Genomic DNA, 22,152 nt, shown 5'->3' with positions numbered 1-22,152 from the left:
ATCATGAATAATATTGAGTGAGAGTTACAGAGGCTACAACAAAACATGCTAACCTCTCGCCATTACCAATAACAGAGGCTACAACAAAACATGCTAACCTCTCACCATTACCAATAACAGAGGATACAACAAAACATACTAACCTCTCACCATTACCAATAACAGAGGCTACAACAAAACATACTAACCTCTCACCATTACCAATAACAGAGGCTACGATAAAACATGCTAACCTCTCACCATTACCAATAACAGAGGCTACAACAAAACATGCTAACCTCTCACCATTACCAATAACAGACTACAATAAAACATGCTAACCTCTCACCATTACCAATAACAGAGGCTACAACAAAACATGCTAACCTCTCACCATTACCAATAACAGAGGCTACAACAAAACATGATAACCTCTCACCATTACCAATAACAGAGGCTACAACAAAACATGCTAACCTCTCACCATTACCAATAACAGAGGCTACAACAAAACATGCTAACCTCTCACCATTATCAATAACAGAGGCTACAACAAAACATACTAACCTCTCACCATTACCAATAACAGAGGCTACAACAAAACATACTAACCTCTCACCATTACCAATAACAGAGGCTACAACAAAACATGCTAACCTCTCACCATTACCAATAACAGAGGCTACAACAAAACATGCTAACCTCTCACCATTACCAATAACAGAGGACACAACAAAACATGCTAACCTCTCACCATTACCAATAACAGAGGATACAACAAAACATGCTAACCTCTCACCATTACCAATAACAGAGTCTACAACAAAACATGCTAACCTCTCACCATTACCAATAACAGAGGATACAACAAAACATGCTAACCTCTCACCATTACCAATAACAGAGACTACAACAAAACATGCTAACCTCTCACCATTACCAATAACAGAGGCTACAACAAAACATGCTAACCTCTCAACATTACCAATAACAGAGGCTACAACAAAACATGCTAACCTCTCACCATTACCAATAACAGAGGCTACAACAAAACATGCTAACCTCTCACCATTACCAATAACAGAGACTACAACAAAACATGCTAACCTCTCACCATTACCAATAACAGAGGCTACAACAAAACATGCTAACCTCTCACCATTACCAATAACAGAGGATACAACAAAACATGCTAACCTCTCACCATTACCAATAACAGAGGATACAACAAAACATACTAACCTCTCACCATTACCAATAACAGAGGCTACAACAAAACATACTAACCTCTCACCATTAACCTCAAATAAAAGGTGACCTTCTGTACTGTCACCTAATATGAAACATTCTATCTCAAATCCAAAATGCTGGAGCATAGCACCAAATGTAAAACTAAGATTCATTGTCCAAACACATATGGTGTGGACTATGTGTGTCTGGTAAACACAAGTGAATCTGGTGAAAAGTTATAACTTGTTGACCAACTACAGGAATACTGACCTCAGAGTCTCCAGTTTACAGTGGGGATTCTCCAGTCCAGCAGAGAGCAGCTTCACTCCTGAATCCTTCAGCTCATTGTTACTCAGATCCAGCTCTCTCAGGTGTGAGGAGTTTGACCTCAGAGCTGAGACCAGAGAAACACAGCCTTCCTCTGTGACTAGACAGCCTGACAGCCTGCAAAAAGTCAAATCATATTAAAATCACACTGCTATTCTTTGGTGGTGAAAATAGTGGCAGTATATTTTTTCAAATTTGGAGATACATCAGTATCCTGAAACCTGCGATATCTATTCATAAATTAATGTATCATTATTAGAAATGACAAATGATCAAAGTATTGCTTTTAGAGAGAAACATTTAGAGTACAAATATTTGAGAAGACTGACCAGATCAGTTTAAAAAGCAGTATCAGTCAAAAGACAGACAGTGAGGTATCAGATTTAGATTGTATTGAGTATACAGTCCACACCATATTTATTTTGACAGTGAAGCTAACATTATAAATGTGTCTCTATACTCCAGCATTTTGGATTTGAGATCAAATGTTTCATATGAGGTGTCATTGACGCATTTGCAATTTGTTTTGGTTGTGTTCTGGGTTATGTTTTGCCCAATAGAAACTGAATGGTGGATGATGAGAAGAGTAATTTTCTTTCTAAGTGAGTAGGTCACATGTTTCTAAACACTACTAAATTAATCCTGATGATGCCATGATTAATACAAATCATTAACGAATCATTAGTAATAATGAGTGAGAAAGTTATAGAGGCTACAACAAAACATGCTAACCTCTTACCATTGCCAATAACAGGGGAGGTTAGCATTTTTTCTGATCGTTGTGCCTCTAACTTTGATATTCGTCATTAATCACTATTCATTTCTAAACAGTAACACAGATATGTATGAATACCCTCAAATACAAGGTGACATTATGTATGTCACCTCATATGAAACATTCTATCTAAAATCCAAAATGCTGGAGCATAGCACCAGATTTAAGCTTCACTGTCCAAACACATATGGTGTGGACTATGTGTGCCTGGTAAACACATGTGGATCTGGTGAACAGTTTTCACTTGTTGACCAACTACAGGAAAACTGACCTCAGAGTCTCCAGTTTACAGTGGGGATTCCCCAGTCCAGCAGAGAGCAGCTTCACTCCTGAATCCTTCAGGTCATTGTTACTCAGATCCAGCTCTCTCAGGTGTGAGGGGTTTGACCTCAGAGCTGAGACCAGAGACGCACAGCCTTTCTCTGTGACTCCACAGCCTGACAGCCTGACAAAGAGATCATCATGACTTCACAAACACACTGTTAATTTAACGAGTAGTGTAGAAGGACAATTGCAGATGCATTTGGTTTATTCTCTCAATCAGCATATATACTGCTCAAAAAAATAAAGGGAACACTTAAACAACACATCCTAGATCTGAATGAAAGAAATAATCGTATTAAATACTTTTTTCTTTACATAGTTGAATGTGCTGACAACAAAATCACACAAAAATAATCAATGGAAATCCAATTTATCAACCCATGGAGGTCTGGATTTGGAGTCACACTCAAAATTAAAGTGGAAAACCACACTACAGGCTGATCCAACTTTGATGTAATGTCCTTAAAACAAGTCAAAATGAGGCTCAGTAGTGTGTGTGGCCTCCACGGTCCTGAATGACCTCCCTACAACGCCTGGGCATGCTCCTGATGAGGTGGCGGATGGTCTCCTGAGGGATCTCCTTCCAGACCTGGACTAAAGCATCCGCCAACTCCTGGACAGTCTGTGGTGCAACGTGGCGTTGGTGGATGGAGCGAGACATGATGTCCCAGATGTGCTCAATTGGATTCAGGTCTGGGGAATGGGCAGGCCAGTCCATAGCATCAATGCCTTCCTCTTGCAGGAACTGCTGACACACTCCAGCCACATGAGGTCTAGCATTGTCTTGCATTAGGAGGAACCCAGGGCCAACCGCACCAGCATATGGTCTCACAAGGGGTCTGAGGATCTCATCTCGGTACCTAATGGCAGTCAGGCTACCTCTGGCGAGCACATGGAGGGCTGTGCGGCCCCCCAAAGAAATGCAACCCCACACCATGACTGACCCACCGCCAAACCGGTCATGCTGGAGGATGTTGCAGGCAGCAGAACGTTCTCCACGGCGTCTCCAGACTGTCACGTCTGTCACATGTGCTAGGTGTGAACCTGCTTTCATCTGTGAAGAGCACAGGGCGCCAGTGGCGAATTTGCCAATCTTGGTGTTCTCTGGCAAATGCCAAACGTCCTGCACGGCCCCCACCTGTTGACATCGGGCCCTCATACCACCCTCATGGAGTCTGTTTCTGACCGTTTGAGCAGACACATGCACATTTGTGGCCTGCTGGAGGTCATTTTGCAGGGCTCTGGCGGTGCTTCTCCTGCTCCTCCTTGCACAAAGGCGGATGTAGCGGTCCTGCTGCTGGGTTGTTGCCTTCCTACGCCCTCCTCTACGTCTCCTGATGTACTGGCCTGTCTCCTGGTAGCGCCTCCATGCTCTGGACACTACGCTGACAGACACAGCAAACCTTCTTGCCATAGCTCTTATTGATGTGCCATCCTGGATGAGCTGCACTACCTGAGCCACTTGTGTGGGTTGTAGACTCCGTCTCATGCTACCACTAGAGTGAAAGCACCGCCAGCATTCAAAAGTGACCAAAACATCAGCCAGGAAGCATAGGAACTGAGAAGTGGTCTGTGGTCCCCACCTGCAGAACCACTCCTTTATTGGGGGTGTCTTGCTAATTGCCTATAATTTACACCTGTTGCCTATTCCATTTGCACAACAGCATGTGAAATCTATTGTCAATCAGTGTTGCTTCATAAGTGGACAGTTTGATTTCACAGAAGTGTGATTGACTTGGAGTTACATTGTGTTGTTTAAGCGTTCCCTTTATTTTTTTGAGCAGTGTATATTAATCTTCCGTCTCCTAGAATTGTACGGTCATTATGTTATACTAATGTGAAAATATATGCATTGATTCAAAAAGTTATTCAATAAGAATATTTTTTCCTGATGATTATTTCTTATATATCATTTTATATACTCACAGAACAGCTCTGGAGGCTTTGACCACTGGCAGCAGCCTCAGAAGACCTTCCTCTGATCTGGAGAATTTCTTCAGGTCAAACACATCCAGCTCCTTTTCTGAAGTCAGCAACACAAAGACCAAAGCTGACCACTGTGCAGGTGACAGTTTGGCTCTAGAGAGACTTCCTGATCTCAGGTAGCTTTGGATCTCTTCCACTAGAGAATGGTCATTCAGTTCATTCAGACAGTGGAACAGATTGATGCACCTCTCTGGAGAGGGATTCTCCCTGATCTTCTCCTTGATATACTTGACTGTTTCTTCATGGCTCTTTGAGTTGCTTCTTGTCTTTGTCAGTAGACCTCGAAAGTGCTTCTGATTGGACTCCAGTGAGAGGCCCAGAAGGAAGCGGAGGAAAAGGTCCAGGTTTCCTGTCTCACTTTGTAAGGCTTTATCCACAGCACTCTTGTAGACAGTAAATTTAGGCTTAGGTCTTTTCCTCACAGAATGGTTCCTGGACGTTGATTGAGCTTTGGCCATTAGATTCTCATTGTTGTTGATGAATGAGAAGAACACATATACAGCAGCCAGAAACTCCTGAATGCTCAGATGCACGAAGCAGTACACCTTGTCCTGGTACAGCCCACATTCCCCTTTAAAGAGCTGTGTGCACAATCCTGAGTACACCGAGGCTTCATTGACATCAATGCCAGCCTCTTTCAGGTCTTTTTCATAGAAAATCTGATTGCCTTTCACAAGCTGTTGAAAAGCCAGTTTTCCCAGTGACAGAATGCTTTCTTTATTCCAGTGTGGACCTGTCTCTTCTTTCCCAAGATACTTGTCATTCTTCTGTTTGGTATGAAACACCACAAGGTGTGTGTACATCTCAGTCAGAGTCTTGGGCATCTCTTCTCTCTTATGTTTCAGCATGTGTTCAAGGACTGTTGCAGAAATCCAACAGAAGACTGGAATGTGGCACATGATGTGGAGGCTCCTTGATGTCTTTACGTGTGAGATGATTCTGCTGGCCAGGTCCTCATCACTGAATCTCTTCCTGAAGTACTCCTCCTTCTGTGGGTCATTGAACCCTCGTACCTCTGTCACCTGGTCAACACACCCTGAAGGGATCTTATTGGCTGCTGCAGGTCGGGTAGTTATCCAGAGGAGAGCAGAGGGAAGCAGATTTCCCTTGATGAGATTTGTCAGCAGAACATCCACTGAGTTAGACTCTGTGATGTCACAACAGATCTTGTTCTTCTGGAAGTCTAGGGGCAGTCGGCACTCATCCAGACCATCAAAGATGAACAGAACTTTGTACTTGTTGTAGTTGGAGATTCTTGATACTTTGGTTTCAATTGAGAAGTGATTGAGAAGTTCAATGAATGTGTGTTTGTCCTCTTTCATCAAATTCAGCTCCCGGAAAGGAAATGAAAATACAAATTGGACATCCTGATTTGATTTTCCTTCAGCCCAGTCCAGAATGAACTTCTGCACAGAGACTGTTTTTCCAATGCCGGCGACTCCCTTTGTCAGCACAGTTCTGATAAGTTTGTCTTGTCCAGTTAAGGGTTTGAAGATGTCGTTACATTGGATTGCAGTCTCTGGTCTTGCTTGTTTCCTGGTTGTTGTCTCAATCTGTCTCAGCTCATGTTCATTATTGACCTCTCCTGTTCCACCCTCTGTGATGTAGAGCTCTGTGTAGATCTTGTTGAGAAATGTTGGGTTTCCTTGTTTAGCGATCCCCTCAAATACACATTGAAACTTCTTCTTTAGATTAGATTTGAGTTCATGTTGGCAAAACACAGCAAACTCATCTGAATGAAGAAATAACACAGAGGATATTAATATTACGTCTGTTTTAATGCCTACCGTTTTGGAGGACTGTTATAAAGTTTTAAATTACAATAATTTATTCCCTTAACTGACTGTAAAAATATGTAAACGTTTTCATAATGCATTACAGACTGGTGTGACTGATTATATTATTATTGGTATTATTGATGGTACTATTATTGTTGTCTCTCTCTCTCTAAATGAATCAACACAACACATCCCTGCTGCTACTTCATGAGGTAAATAGGTGTTGTGTTGTTGGGTTTTTAGAATATAAAATTATTCATATCACTGAGGTAGTGCTGAGGTTTAGAGGGTCTACACCAGAAGTTAAGTATTGGGAAGGTATATAGTGTGTGCAATTAAGCTTGGAATGTGTTGCTGCAGGGAAGCGATTACATGTGGCAGGCACTGATAAGGGGAGAGAGCCATGGATTAGTGATGGAGGGGGGTTGAGGTCAGGTCAGGTCAGGAGGAAGGTATACGGTGGAGGGTCCACACCAGAAGTTAATGGGTATCTGTAGGAGGAAGGTATATAGTGGAGGGTCTACACCAGAAGTTAATGGGTATCTGTAGGAGGAAGGTATATAGTGGATGGTCTACACCAGAAGTTAATGGTTATCTGTAGGAGGAAGGTATATAGTGGAGGGTCTACACCAGAAGTTAATGGTTATCTGTAGGGGGAAGGTATATAGTGGAGAGTCTACACCAGAAGTTAATGGGTATCTGTAGGAGGAAGGTATATAGTGGAGGGTCTACACCAGAAGTTAATGGGTTATAGGAGGAAGGTATATAGGTATATATACACTGCATGCACAATTATTAGGCAAATTGTATTCCTCTGGAATAATTGTATTGTTGAACAAACACAATGCTCTCAGTCAATCCAAAATGTTATTGAACCTCAAACCTGAATGTTTAACAAAGGAAAAGTGAGTTTTGTCTTTCTCAGGGAAATATATAAGTGTGCACAATTATTAGGCAACTATTAGTGTTATTAGGCAACTAAATTACAAAAATAATTTCTCTCAACTCACTTGTTTATTCACATTTTTTATAGTAAGTGTAACAGATAAGTAACACAAAATGACAATTATATAACATTTTTGGCCTTTAAAAAATATTCAGTGACCAATATAGCCACCCTTATTTTCAATAACTGCCATGAGCCTTCCATCCATGGAGTCTGTCAGTTTCTTGATCTGTTCACGATCAATTTTTGCTGAAGCAGCAACCACAGCCTCCCAAATGCTGTTCAAAGAGGTGTATTGTCTTCCCTCACTGTAAATCTCACATTTGAGAAGGGCCCACAAGTTCTCAATAGGATTGAGGTCAGGTGAGGAAGGGGGTCAGGTCATTATTCAGGCATCTTTGAGGCCCTTGCTGGCTAGCCAAGCAGTGGAGTACTTGGATGCATGTGATGGAGCATTGTCCTGCATAAAGATCATGGCCTTCTAGAATGCTGAGGACTTCTTCCTGTACCACTGTTTGACGAAAGAATCTTCCAGAAACTGGCAGTAGGTTTGGGAGTTGAGTTTCAGTCCATCTTCAACCCGAAAAGGTCCAACTACCTCATCCTCAATGATAGCAGCCCATACCAGTACCCCTCCTTCACCTTGCTGGCACCTGACTCAAAGTGGTGCCCTGTGTCCATTACTGATCCAGCCACGGGCCCATCCATTTGGTCCATCAAGAGTCACTTTCATTTCATCTGTCCATAAAACCTTTCAAAAATCTGTCTTCAGGTATTTCTTTGCCCAATCTTGACGCTTCAACTTGTGAATCTTATACAGTGGTGGTCTTGTTTCAGTCTTCTTGACCTTGGCCATGTCTCTGAGCACTTGACACCTTGTACTTCTGAACACTCCAGGTAGGTTGCAGTTCTGGAATACGGTGGCACTGGAGGGTAATGGGTTCCTGGTAGTTTGACATTTAATTCTTCTCCAGTCTTTTGCACTTAATTTGCGCATTTTCTTCCCCATGCTTTTTTTGGTGTTATTCACTTTCCCCACACCCTCCCTCATTACACAAATACATATCACCTGAAAATGATTAAATACAATAAGCATTCAAGTTTATATGGTTTGGAGTTCGAAAATGTGAATAGAAATAATGATAAGATCAGAATACTCACTTGCCTAATAAATGTGCACGCAGTGTATATATATATATATATATATATATATATATATATATATATATATATATATATATATATATATATATATCTCTAAATTAATCACCACAACACATCCCTGCTGCTACTTGATGAGGTCACTAGGTGTTGTGTTAAATCTGCTACAATATCATTGAGTTACACAGCTACTTTAGCTGTACTTTAGCTACAGCTTTTAAATGTTATAAAACAGCATTCAACATGAGGCTGACAGATCTTACTTTTCTCCAGTGTGTCAGCAAGCTCCTTCTGTTTCATTTTCCTCAGGACGTGCAGTGTGATCTTCAGAGCCCCCTCTCTGGCACTGCTCTCCTGCTTCTCATCTTCAGCATCCACCACTTCCTTATCCTGCTTCTGACTCTCAAAGCCTTCTGGGAGTTCTGGACTAAGATTCCTCTTGAACATCTTCAGCTCGTTCTTCACAAATGTAATAATTTTCTCTTCAAGCAACTGAAATAAATAAAGTAAATAAGTTAAGCAAGAGAAGAAATGCTTTCTCATTAACACATTAATGAATGATTGACAGATCAACTTTATTTGATGTAAACATAAACAAATGTACATAACAGGACCACATACACTGAATATGGAGTCCAGGTCTGTTTGATCACTCTGGAAAGACTGACCACTGAGAATCTCTGACTCTGATCTCTCCTGTTGGTTTCTGTGGACAAAACACACACACACACACACACACACACACACACACACACACACACACACACACACACACACTGGGAATGTTGTGTTTGTTTAATATTGTTTTAGGACTATGAAAATGGACAAAAGGATTAGCCTATGGATTATGAAAACAACAAAAATAAATGGGAAAATGGGAGAGGAGAAATGACAAGAGACAGTGTTTTTAACTCACTGACCATGACCCATGAGAACTTCTTACCTTTGTTCAGTAGAAAAGTCTCCCTCTCTAAAGTATATAAGAGCATCCATAGACCGGTCACTCTTCATGGACACACAGCTGGGTACAGGGGAGGCTGGTCTCTCCTGCTTGATTGGGCTTCAACACAACAGAGACAAACATTACATCTCTCATCTACTCTGAGCTCAGATGGGGAAACAAAAGAAGAGTTTCATTCCAAAACGCTATATATCACTTTTCAGAAATGTTCGTAAATTAGCTTTTATTGTTTAAAGAAACTATAATAGAGATTGGTGTGTTTTTTCACTATCTAATCACGGCATGGGGTTGTTCAATAACAGACATGTATTTGTTTAAAATCTATCACTTGATTGTTTCATTTCAGAGAGACAAATAATCATGTTTTTTTTGCTAAATGCTATATATCTGCCTCACTCTCAGACAAATCAGTAGTACTACTAGGTTTTACACAGTAATAATATATATCTGCCTCACTCTCAGAGAAATCAGTGGTACTGCTAGGTTTTACACAGTAATAATATGTATCTGCCTCACACTCAGAGAAATCAGTAGTACTGCTAGGTTTTACACAGTAATAATATATATCTGCCTCACTCTCAGAGAAATCAGTAGTACTGCTAGGTTTTACACAGTAATAATATATATCTGTCTCACTCTCAGAGAAATCAGTAGAACTGCTAGGTTTTACACAGTAATAATATATATCTGCCTCACTCTCAGAGAAATCAGTAGTACTGCTAGGTTTTACACAATAATAATATATATCTGCCTCACTCTCAGAGAAATCAGTAGTACTGCTAGGTTTTACACAGTAATAATATATATCTGCCTCACTCTCAGAGAAATCAGTAGTACTGCTAGGTTTTACACAGTAATAATATATATCTGCCTCACTCTCAGAGAAATCAGTAGAACTGCTAGGTTTTACACAGTCAAATGTGACCGACCGGCTCGTTTCGGTCTTATGTAGCAAAATTTGAAATTGTGTTTTTTACTTTGGATAAAAGGTGACTCAGGGCTAGAAAATTGTATATCACAGTATAGCTTCCGTCCCTCTCCTCGCCCCAGGGACCCTCTGCACACATCGACAAAAGTCACCCTCGATGCACCGTTACTCATCGCTCCACAAAGCCTTGCAGAGCAAGGGGAACAACTACTTCAAGGTCTCCGAGCGAGTGACATCACCAATTGAAATGCTATTAGTGCGCACCCCGCTAACTAGCTAGCCATTTCACACCAGTTACACATACACTACAGTTGAGGAACAATGGGAATGTCATTCTGCTTTGAACGAGCAAATTGAACAATAAACTTTAGCTTCTCTACACAGGAGCGAACTCGGCCACTCTGCGCGTAACCGGTCAATATGCTTGGTGCACACCGTACTTGGACATAGACAGTTCTGTACGGGAATGCGGTAAGTTCCAGAACAGTGGCACAAAATAACTAAACCCAGTCTTTACATTAAAATTCATATTCTTTAATTTAAAAAAAAATTTTTTTTTTTTTTAGAACAATATTTGATATAATATTTTGATAATATTTTGGGCCCATATCCACATGGCGTCTCAGAGTAGAAAATTGGTGCTGAGAATAAGTGCTGAGAATAAAGACATTTTACACTTATGGGTGAAAATTAAAACTATGCATGAAGTCTCTAGTCCCACCTAGTTGGCAGATATTTAGGACTCCTCATGAGCTGTCCTAAGTAGTTAAGAGTTAACAGCACGTGTCTTGATAATACAATAGAATAATGCAGCGAGCCAGTGGTTCCCGCGCCACATGTAAATGCTTTATAGTAGTTAAAAATAATATATTATATTTCTATACGATCAATCCATAAATAATATAGACCTACATGCAACAGTATGTCTTGTGCTTTTGGCAATGATTTATGAATAATAATTATGTATAACAATTGATACCATGTATGTCTGCATAGCATTTTGTCTTCATTTTGGCAGATTAACTCATGCTTATTTCTGAAGATTAACTCAGGCTTTTGCCCAGCGGCTAAGGAGTTGGAGCCGTGGCAGGAGTTGGATCTGTGGCTGAAAGTTGGCTGGTTTGAATCCCTGGCTGGGCGCTGGAAAAAACGGGCGGAATTGATCTGACCACTGGAGGGCTGCTGGGTTCACATCCTCAAAACATTAACCTTTCGTTGATCAGAACTCTAGAGGTTCTTCTTCACTGAACCCAAAAATATATATAACTTTTAGTGGTTTGTCGTGAGATTATGTTATAATACTTGTATTGCATAATATGTTTATGTGATATATGTGTCTATTAGAATGTATTTCTAATGGACTCTAGTGTTGGCAGTTGCATTTCTTCCCTCAGCTGGGGCTCAGTCACTTGGGGCCCAGAGAGGGGAGAGATCAGGCTTGTCTTTCACATATCCCTGGTGCTATGCAGAATATCAGAAAGGGAAGAGGACAGGATGGAACATTGTCTTCATATGTGAATGTATCTGTTAAACCATGTGAAGGGATGGTGTGACTAATGGGGAACCAATTACTTGTCTCCACAATGTCTGTGGGCAAGTCACTCCCTCCTTTAGCATTGGGGGAAGGTGTATGGCAGTGTCTGGAACCATTGTATGTCCTCTCTGATGTTGCACTTATCCTGGGATAGTGTATGACCTAGAGGCTCACTCCCCTCAGTGAGCTTGTGCAGGATTGGGGTCAAGAGGGGGTTTACTTGAGATGGGAGTATCTAGAGTTGACAATTGATTTATGCCATTGGATGAGATGGTGTATTTGTGTTATGAAGTACCAGGAACGGGATTAGAACCTCGTTTTAGGGACCAAACTGAATGATAATTTATAGCGAATGCTATATGGCTATGGGATACTCCTCTATCAAGTAAAAGTCTTTCTTTATGAACTGTTCCTAAGATCTGTTGTTTGTCATGTAGGTTGAGAGGTTTGTATCTTGGCTATAAAAGATCTTTGTACTTTTGTGTTGTCACTTTCAATGGTTCATTAGAAATGGCACATCATTGAAAGTCATTGCTAATGCAAAGCTCTTATTATTAAAGATGTAGTTTAAGTATAACTGACTGGTGTGTGAAGTTTGTCTCTCTCCTCATTTGGTAATGCAGAAATTAGCCACCACAGGTTCCATATATTAAGGAAGTGATAGAAGCCTTTTTGGTTCTATAAGGAACCTTCTTTTCTAAGAGCGTATAATAAACACATTTTTCTTTTGATTATTTAATTATCTACATCATGTTATTGCAAGTTCTCCCTTCGGAGCGCAACATCACGTTATTAAAAAGTAATCCTAAATTGGGCATGGCTATACATTTGGCAAGTGAAGGTATCTAGGGCGTAATATGTGTTTGATAAAAATTGCATGCAACATTATTTGCAAGCAACTTGGTGCCCACTATGCCAAATCTATTTAGAGTTGTTAAACAGGTGTTGTATTTATTTTTGACCTTGTTTTAACTAGGCAAGTCAGTTAACAAATTCTTATTTTCAATGACAGCCTAGGAACAGGGTTTTCAGTGCCTTATTCAGGGGCAGAAAGACAGATTTTTACATTGTACAGATCGGGGATTTGATCTTGCAACCTTTTGGTTAATAGTCCATCATTCTTACCACTAGGCTACCTGCCGCCCCAGGTGTGCAGAGTGTGTTGATATAACTGTAATATGGTCAAAATTCTGCTTGTAACAACGATCAGAATTGGTTAAAAAAAAATGCATTCCATTACATTAGGCAATAATTAAGAGTAGGCAAAGTGGTCGTGTCATGTGAAAATTCTATCAAATGTCTTACATTGCAACGAGTACAGTCAGGGTGGCGTGGAACCCCTGCAGTACCTCCATAGACCCCTTATTGAGAACCCCTGATTTAGCAGATGCACAAATAAAAAATCATAACATTTAAAACGATATAAAAATAAAAATATTTGAAAAAAGACTCAAATATCAAAAAGAAGTAACAAAGACAAATAGAAACAAATTTGTGTTGATTTGGTACTCGAGCATCAATACATTACCCATCCCCCAACACTGTCAACCAAGAGTCAAGACTAAACCAATTCACCTTGGTGGTGTGCAGACTGATTTTATATTATTCTTAACGATTTCACACAAACTGCAAACTGCAAAAATGCAACAATATGTCTGTGAAACTACATACAGTGCCGATTACGATTGTTATGAAAACTTGAAATCGGCCATGCCGATTAATCGTCGACCTCTAGTCAGAATACTTATGACTTCTTCAAATAGGGGGACTTGATACTTAAAGTGCTTACATTGTTCTAAATCGTGAAACAGATACAGTGGCTTGCGAAAGTAGTCACCCCCTTGGCATTTTTCCTATTTTGTTGCCTTACAACCTGGAATTAAAATTGATTTTTTGGGGGGTTTGTATCATTTGATTTAAACAACATGTCTACCACTTTGAAGATGCAAAATATTTTTTTATTGTGAAACAAACAAGAAATAAGACAAAAAACAGATAACTTGAGCGTGAATAACTATTCACCCCCCCAAAGTCAATACTTTGTAGAGCCCCCTTTTGCAGCAATTACAGCTGCAAGTCTCTTGGGGTATGTCTCTATAAGCTTGGCACATCTAGCCACTGGGATTTTTGCCCATTCTTTAAAGCAAAATTGCTCCAGCTCCTTCAAGTTGGATGGGTTCCGCTGGTGTACAGTAATCTTGAAGTCAAACCACAGATTCTCAAATGGATTGAGGTCTGGGCTTTGACTAGACCATTCCAAGACATTTAAATGTTTCCCCTTAAACCACTCGATTGTTGCTTTAGCGGTATGCTTAGGGTCATTGACCTGCTGTAAGGTGAACCTCCGTCCCAGTCTCAAATCTCTGGAAGACTGAAACAGGTTTCCCTCAAGAATTTCCCTGTATTTAGCGCCATCCATCATTCCTTCAATTCTGACCAGTTTCCCAGTCCCTGCCAATGAAAAATATCCCCACAGCATGATGCTGCCACCACCATGTTTTACTGTGGGGATGGTGTTCTTGGGGTGATGAGAGGTGATGGGTTTGCGCCAGACATAGTGTTTTCCTTGATGGCCAAAAGGCTAGATTTTAGTCTCACCTGACCAGAGTACCTTCTTCCATATGTTTGGGGAGTCTCCCACATGACTTTTGGCAAACAGCAAATGTGTTTTGTTATTTTTTTCTTTAAGCAATGCTTTTTTCTGGCCACTCTTCCGTAAAGCCCAGCTCTGTGGAGTGTACGGCTTAAAGTGGTCCTATGGAAAGATACTCCCATCTCCGCTGTGGAGCTTTGCAGCTCCTTCCCCAGGGTTATATTTGGTCTCTTTGTTGCCTCTCTGATTAATGCCCTCCTTGCCTGGTCCATGAGTTTTGGTGGGCGGCCCTCTCTTGGCAGGTTTGTTGTGGTGCCATATTCTTTACATTTTTTAATAATGGATTTAATGGTGCTCTGTGAGATGTTCAAAGTTTCTGATATTTTTTTATAACCCAACCCTGATCTGTACTTCTCCACAACTTTGTCCCTGACCTGTTTGGAAAGCTCCTTGGGCTTGGTGGTGCCCCTTGCTTAGTGGTGTTGCAGACTCTGGGGTCTTTCAGAGCAGGTGTATATATACTGAGATCATGTGACAGATCATGTGACACTTAGATTGTACACAGGTGGACTTTATTTAACTAATTATGTGACCTCAAGGAAATTGGTTGCACCAGATCTTATTTAGGGGCTTCATAGCAAAGGGGGTGAATACATATGCACGCATCACTTTTCCGTTTTACATGTTTTAGATTTTTTTTATTTCACCAATTTGGACTATTTTGTGTATGTCCATTACATGAAATCCAAATAAAAGCTATTTAAATTACAGGTTGTATTGCAACAAAATAGGAAAAACGCCATGGGGGATAGATACTTTTGCAAGGGACTGTATTAACAGTATTATGAATGAATTGTGGTTTATCTGGTAGAATTTTGGTGTGACTGATTTTACTAATTGCATTAGTCCTATACAAAGTTAGAGGTGTGCTATTTGATAGATTCCCCCACTCCCCCTACCTCGGGCTTCCAGTGGGGAGACCTGAGGTCAACCTACCCCAGCCCCCCTCCCCATCTCGTACTTCTGAGTGGGAAACCTTCCCAGGCCGTAGCCTGCCTAGCTCACAAACTAGAATCAGGGCGCCCACGCAAGGTTAATTGACCCACACGGTGACATGATAGCATTGACGTGACGTGCAAATGAGCAATAGAAAACCGATCGTGCAAATGTCACCATTCGGAATGTTTCCTGGGTTTTTTTCTATAATTTTTTGTGAGGACACCCCGTGCCGCCCCCAGCAAAATGCCACCCTCGGCGTCTGCCCATGTCACCTATACCTAAATCCGCCACTGCTTATCCAGAGCGATTCACAGTAAGTGGATTCGTCTTAAGATAGCTATTTATTTTGGAAATAAACTTAATAATTCTTTAAAAAAACTTATCTCATCTCTTAGCTTTGGTGTCATGTTCCCCAGAGAGACTCATTCTAGAGGTAGGGACCTCCTCTCTCTCCCCAGAGAGACTCATTTTAGAGCACTGAGCCCTAAACAGAGATCCAGCATGTTGGTTGTGGTTAACACAGTAACAACTAAACAGAGATCCAGCATGTTGGTTGTGGTTAACACAGTGACAACTAAACAGAGATCCAGCATGTTGGTTGTGGTTAACACAGTGACAACTAATTGTTGATTGACAATTGTTCTAATTTATTCATTATCTCTTTGAGAAATGAAACATTTACTGACAGACATATCGAAACAGTCAGGTGATTTAAAGCAATAACATGAATATGTAGTTGTGACATCTCTTCTCCATGGTAACTGTTAAGGTAGTTATAGACACTGCAGCAACATAAGGCCATGACTCACACTTATTTGTATTCACTAACAGTAGGCTATTTATTGTCTTTCAATCTGTTCTTTTCTAAACGTATCTGAGAATATAGACAGAAGGGCTAAAACAGACATGTTTGATCTGAGGGGGAAATCTTTGATCCATTCAAAAGTTTTTTTGCAACAAGTAAGAGCTGTTAAATCATGTAAAGTAGGCTAGGTTATAATTTATAATTGCAGTTTGTTAGTGATATGTAGATCAAGGTCTGTACCTCGACTATAGCCTACACATCATAGATGACCAGCCTAAACCTGTTCAGGTCAGTTCACATAATGTTATAAGCCTACCAGTAGCAGGACAGAGAATGTACTGTATATAACCTACATATCATAGATGACCAGTCTAAACCTGTTCAGATCAAAATAATGTTATAGTCCTACCAGTAGCAGGACAGAGAATGTACTGTATATAACCTACATATCATAGATGACCAGCCTAAACCTGTTCAGGTCAGTTCACATAATGTTATAAGCATACCAGTAGCAGGACATAGAATGTACACTATATATACAACAGTATGTGGACACCCCTTCAAATTAGTGGATTCGGCTATTTCAGCCACACCCGTTGCTGACAGGTATATAAGACTGAGCAGACAGCCATAAAATCTTCATAGACAAACATTGGCAGTAGAATGACCAGTACTGAAGAGCTCAGTGACTTTCAATGTGGCACCGTCATAGGATGCCTCCTTTCCAACAAGTCAGTTCGTCAAATTACTGCCCTGCTAGAGCTGCCCCGGTCACACGTAAGTGCTGTTATTGTGAAGTGGAAACGTCTAGGAGAAACAATGGCTCAACCGTGAAGTGGTAGGCCACACAAGTTCACAGAAAGGGCCCACCGAGTGACAAAGCGCATAAAAATGGTCTCTCCTCGATTGCAACACTCACTACTGAGTTCCAAACTGCAACGTCAGCAAAATAACTGTTCGTCGGGTGATTCATGAAATGGGTTTCCATGGCTGAGCAGCTGCACACAAGATCACCATGCGCAATGCCAAGCATCGGCTTGAGTGGTGTAAAGCTTGCCGCCATTGGACTCTGGAGCAGTGGAATTGTGTTCTTTGGAGTTATGAATCACGCTTCACTATCTGGCAGTCCGACAGACGAATCTGGGTTTGCGGATGCCAGGAAAACGCTTCCTGCCTGAATGCATAGTGCCAACTGTAAAGTTTGGTGGAGGAGGAATAATGGTCTGGGGCTGTTTTTCATGGTTCGGGCTAGGCCTCCTAGTTCTAGTGAAGAGAAATCTTAACGCTACAGCATAAAATGACATTTAAGACGATTCTGTGCTTACAACTTTGTGGCAGCAGTTTGGGGAATGCCCTTTTCTGTTTCAGCATGATAATGTCCCTGTGCACAAAGCGAGGTCAATACAGAAATGGCTTGTCGAAATCGGTGTGGATGAACTTGACTGGCCTGCACAGAGCCCTGACCTCAACCAATCGAACACCTTTGGGATGAAACTGAACGCCGACTGCGAGCCAGGCCTAATCACCCAACATCAGTGCCCGACCTCCCTAATGCTCTTGTGGCTGAATGGAAGCAAGTCCCTCCAGCAATGTTCCAACATCTAGTGGAAAGCCTTCCCGGAAGAGTGGAGGCTGTTATAGCAGCAAAGGGGGGGACCAACTCCATATGAATGTCTGTGATTTTGGAATGAGATGTTTGACTAGCAGGTGTCCACATACTTTTGGTCATGTAGTGTATATAGCCTAATCTAAATCAAATCAAATGTTATTGGTCACAATGTCTGAGCGGCATAGACTAAGATACAGTAGAATAGTATAGAATACAGTATATACATATGAGATGAGTAATACATAGACTAAGATACAGTAGAATAGTATAGAATACAGTATATACATATGAGATGAGTAATACATAGACTAAGATACAGTAGAATAGTATAGAATACAGTATATACATATGAGATGAGTAATGCCAGATATTTATAGCCGAGGCCAGATACTTTTCACAACATTTCCAACAGAGACCATCAGGTTGGTCGGCATGATTAGTGATCATACTGTAGCTCAAACCTACTGTGACTGTTGAATGTCTGACGACGACCTAACTTTATAATAGTTTGTAGACTACCTACCAGAATCTGCCTATCTTTCCTTCAAATCAACACATGTATCTGTCTTCTAATGCAGTGTTGTGAAGTACTTCAGTATAAATACTTTAATGTACTACTTCAGTAGTTTTTTGGGGGTATCTGTACTTTACTATTTATATTTTTAACAACTTTTACTTCACTACATTCATGAAGAAAATTATGTACTTGAAACTCCATACATTTTCCTGACACCCAAAATTTCTCGTTACATTTTGAATGCTTAGCAGGACAGAAAATGGTCCAATTCAAACACTTATCAAGAGAACATCCCTGGTCTACTGCCTCTGATCTGGCAGACTCACTAAACAGAGAACATCCCTGGTCATCCCTACTGCCTCTGATCTGGTAGACTCACTAAACAGAGAACATCCCTGGTCATCCCTACTGCCTCTCATCTCTAAGTGATGTCAGAGTGTTGGAGTGTGACCCTGGCTATCCGTAAATTAAAATAAGAACAAAATGGTGCCGTCTGCTTTGCTTAATAAAAGGAATTTATACTATTACTACTTTAATTTTACTTTTGATACGTAAGTATATTTAAAACCAAATATTGTTAGACTTTATCTCAAGTAGTATTTTACTGGGTGACTTTCACTTTTACTTGAGTCATTTTCTATTCATTAATGTATCTTTTCTTTTACTCAAGTATGAGAATTTAGTACTTTTTCCGCTACAGTTAAGGAACAATGGGAAAGTAATTCTGCTTTGAACGTTGATAAACTTGTAACCTCCCATTTGTGAAAATGGACTTGGAATGTTTTGGTACCTACTGGAGAGCTCTTTGTCTATAGGGCTGTTACTTTGCAGATAATGTCACCAATCTAAATAAATAGTTTTTTATATATATATAATTAACCTGTTATGACTAGGGGGCAGTATTTTCACGGCCGGATAAAAAACGTACCCGATTTAATCTGATTATTACTCCTGCCCAGAAACTAGAATATGCATATAATTATTAGCTTTGGATAGAAAACACTCCAAGGTTTCTAAAACTGTTTGAATGGTGTCTGTGAGTATAACAGAACTCATTTGGCAGGCCAAAACCTGAGAAGATTCTGTATAGGAAGTACCCTGTCTGACCATTTCTTGGCCTTTTTGATTATCTCTATCCAATACAGGGGATCTCTGCTGTTACATGACACTTCCTACGGCTCCCATGGGCTCTCAGAAGGCGGCAAAAAGCTGAATCGTGGCTTTGCAGGCCCTGGCTGAAAAACATTAGCGCGTTTGGATAGTGGCCGGTCAGAGTACTATGAGACTGAGGCTCGTGCACGAGTCGACTCCATGTTTACTTTCTCTCTCTTTGAACGAAAACCACCACTCCCGGTCGGAATATTATCGCTTTTTTACGAGAAAAATGGCATAAAAATTGATTTTAAACAGCGGTTGACATGCTTCGAAGTACGGTAATGGAATATTTAGAATTTTTTGTCACGAAACGCGTCGGGCGCGTAACCCTTCGTCACCCTTGGATAGTGTCTTGAACGCACGAACAAAACGCCGCTATTTGGATATAACTATGGATTATTTTGAACAAAACCAACATTTGTTATTGAAGTAGCAGTCCTGGGAGTGCATTCTGACGAAGAACACCAAAGGTAATCAAACTTTTCTAATAGTCAATCGGAGTTTGGTCAGGGCTAAACTTGGTGGGTGTCAAAATAGCTAGCCGTGATGGCTGGGCTATCTACTCAGAATATTGCAAAATGTGCTTTCACCGAAAAGCTATTTTAAAATTGGACACCTCGATTGCACAAAGGAGTTCTGTATCTATAATTCTTAAAATAATTGTTATGTATTTTGTCAACGTTTATCATGAGTAATTTAGTAAATTCACCGGAAGTTTGCGGGGGGGTATGCTAGTTCTGAACGTCACATGCTAATGTAAAAAGCTGGTTTTTGGATATAAATATGAACTTGATTGAACAAAACATGCATGTATTGTATAACATAATGTCCTAAGATTGTCATCTGATGAAGATCATCAAAGGTTAGTGCTGCATTTAGCTGTGGTTTGGGTTTATGTGACATTCTATGCTAGCTTGAAAAATGGGTGTCTGATTATTTCTGGCTGGGTACTCTGCTGACATAATCTAATATTTTGCTTTCGCTGTAAAGCCTTTTTGAAATCGGACAGTGTGGTTAGATAAAGGAGAGTCTTGTCTTTAAAATGGTGTAAAAAAGTCATATGTTTGAAAAATGGAAGTTTGGTTTTTTTTGAGGAATTTGTAATTTGCGCCACGTCTATCATTGGATATTGGAGCAGGTGTTCCGCTAGCGGAACGTCTCGATGTAAGAGGTTAACCTCTTGGCGTTCCCCTAGGATAGGGGGCGCTAAAGCGATTTTTGAAAATAATTTGTGCCCATTTTAAACGGCCTCCTACTCAAACTCAGAAGCTAGGATATCTATATAATTAATACTTGTGGATAGAAAACACCCTAAAGTTTCTAAAACTGTTTGAATGGTGTCTGTGAGTATAACAGAACTCATATGGCAGTCAAAACCCCGAGACAGATCGAAACAGGAAGTGGAATTCTGAATTGCGAACTCAACTTCATCACGTTGCCTATTAATCACACCGTGAGCTATGGTTCATTGAGCAAAGTGGTTTGAGTCTCCTACTGTTAAAACCGAATGAATGAGACGCTGTGGAACGTGGTCACACGGAGAGGGCCATCACCATTATGACGCCGACGCCCCTGGTTACCCTCCCCTTTCGAAACGTTTTGAAACACAATGCAATCGTCCCCCTCGAATCTTATTGGCTCTCTTGTTGAAAAACGCCCTGAAGATTTATGTTATACAACGTTTGACATGTTTGAACGAACCTAAATGGGAAAAAAATGCATTTTCTCGAAATGGCTGTCCCGTGGCCGACGGAAGTTTTGGAGCAGCCTTCAGACGCGCTAACAAGAACAAGCTCTTGGAACATAAAGGAGTATTTTTTTCGAACAAAAATACATTTGTTGTGGACCTGGGATTCCTCGAAGTGCTTTCTGATGAAGACAACCAAAGGTAAGGGATTATTGACAAAAGTATACAAGACTAGATGTGATATGCGATTGTTCCAAGATGGCGCTGACCTGTAACGTTAGCCTATTTTTCAGAGTATCGCATCCCCTTTCATCGCAAAGTATGATTACCCAGTAAAGTTAATTTTAAATCTGGCATTACAGGTGCTTTCAAGAGATATTCATCTATAAATCTTAGAATGACAATATTACATTTAAAAAATGTTTTCGAATAGTAATTTAGTAAATTGTAGCTCTGTTTCATCGGATGCATTTGAGGGAAAATAGTTAGTCAACGTTACGCACCGATGTAAAATGCTGTTTTTATATATAAATATGAACTTTATCGAACAAAAGAATGCATGTATTGTGTAACATGATGTCCTAGGTGTGTCATCTGATGAAGATTGTCAAAGGTTAGTGCTGCATTTAGCTGTTTTTTGGTTATTTGTGATGCATGTGGTTGGTCGGAAAATGGCTATGTGGCTACTTTTACGATATACTCCTCTAACATAATCTAATGTTTTGCTTTTGCTGTAAAGCCTTTTTGAAATCGGACAACGTGGTTCGATTCAGGAGAGGTGTATCTATAAAACGATATAATTTGAAAAAAAAAAAAATAATTATTAAATTTTGTTATGCTAATGGGGATATGATTTTT

General features: G+C 40.4%; 2 protein-coding genes across 4 annotated transcripts in view; both read right to left on the bottom strand.

The window, feature by feature from the left end:
• The window catches only part of LOC123727749 (NLR family CARD domain-containing protein 3-like), a 39,392-nt gene that overhangs the window by 3,949 nt on the left and 13,291 nt on the right, over positions 1 to 22,152 (bottom strand). For all 3 annotated transcript variants that reach the window (XM_082972255.1, XM_082972256.1, XM_082972257.1), the window contains exons 3-7: positions 9,450 to 9,566; positions 9,128 to 9,212; positions 8,770 to 8,998; positions 4,562 to 6,353; positions 1,480 to 2,756 (exon numbers count right to left, since the gene is read on the bottom strand). In XM_082972255.1, coding sequence (XP_082828381.1) covers positions 2,567 to 2,756; positions 4,562 to 6,353; positions 8,770 to 8,998; positions 9,128 to 9,212; positions 9,450 to 9,566 — 2,413 coding nt within the window. In that variant the 3' untranslated portion in view covers positions 1,480 to 2,566. The remainder of the gene's footprint in view (positions 1 to 1,479; positions 2,757 to 4,561; positions 6,354 to 8,769; positions 8,999 to 9,127; positions 9,213 to 9,449; positions 9,567 to 22,152) is intronic.
• Positions 1 to 22,152, bottom strand: part of LOC123733359 (NACHT, LRR and PYD domains-containing protein 3-like) — a 440,446-nt gene that overhangs the window by 405,331 nt on the left and 12,963 nt on the right. The window lies entirely within an intron of this gene.

This window comes from Salmo salar, unplaced genomic scaffold, assembly GCF_965601325.2.
Source record: "Salmo salar unplaced genomic scaffold, fSalSal1 ptg000619l, whole genome shotgun sequence".
Lineage (NCBI taxonomy): Eukaryota > Metazoa > Chordata > Actinopteri > Salmoniformes > Salmonidae > Salmo > Salmo salar.
The sequence above is the reverse complement of the archived record's forward strand: the minus strand, read 5'-3'. Positions and strand labels throughout refer to the sequence as shown.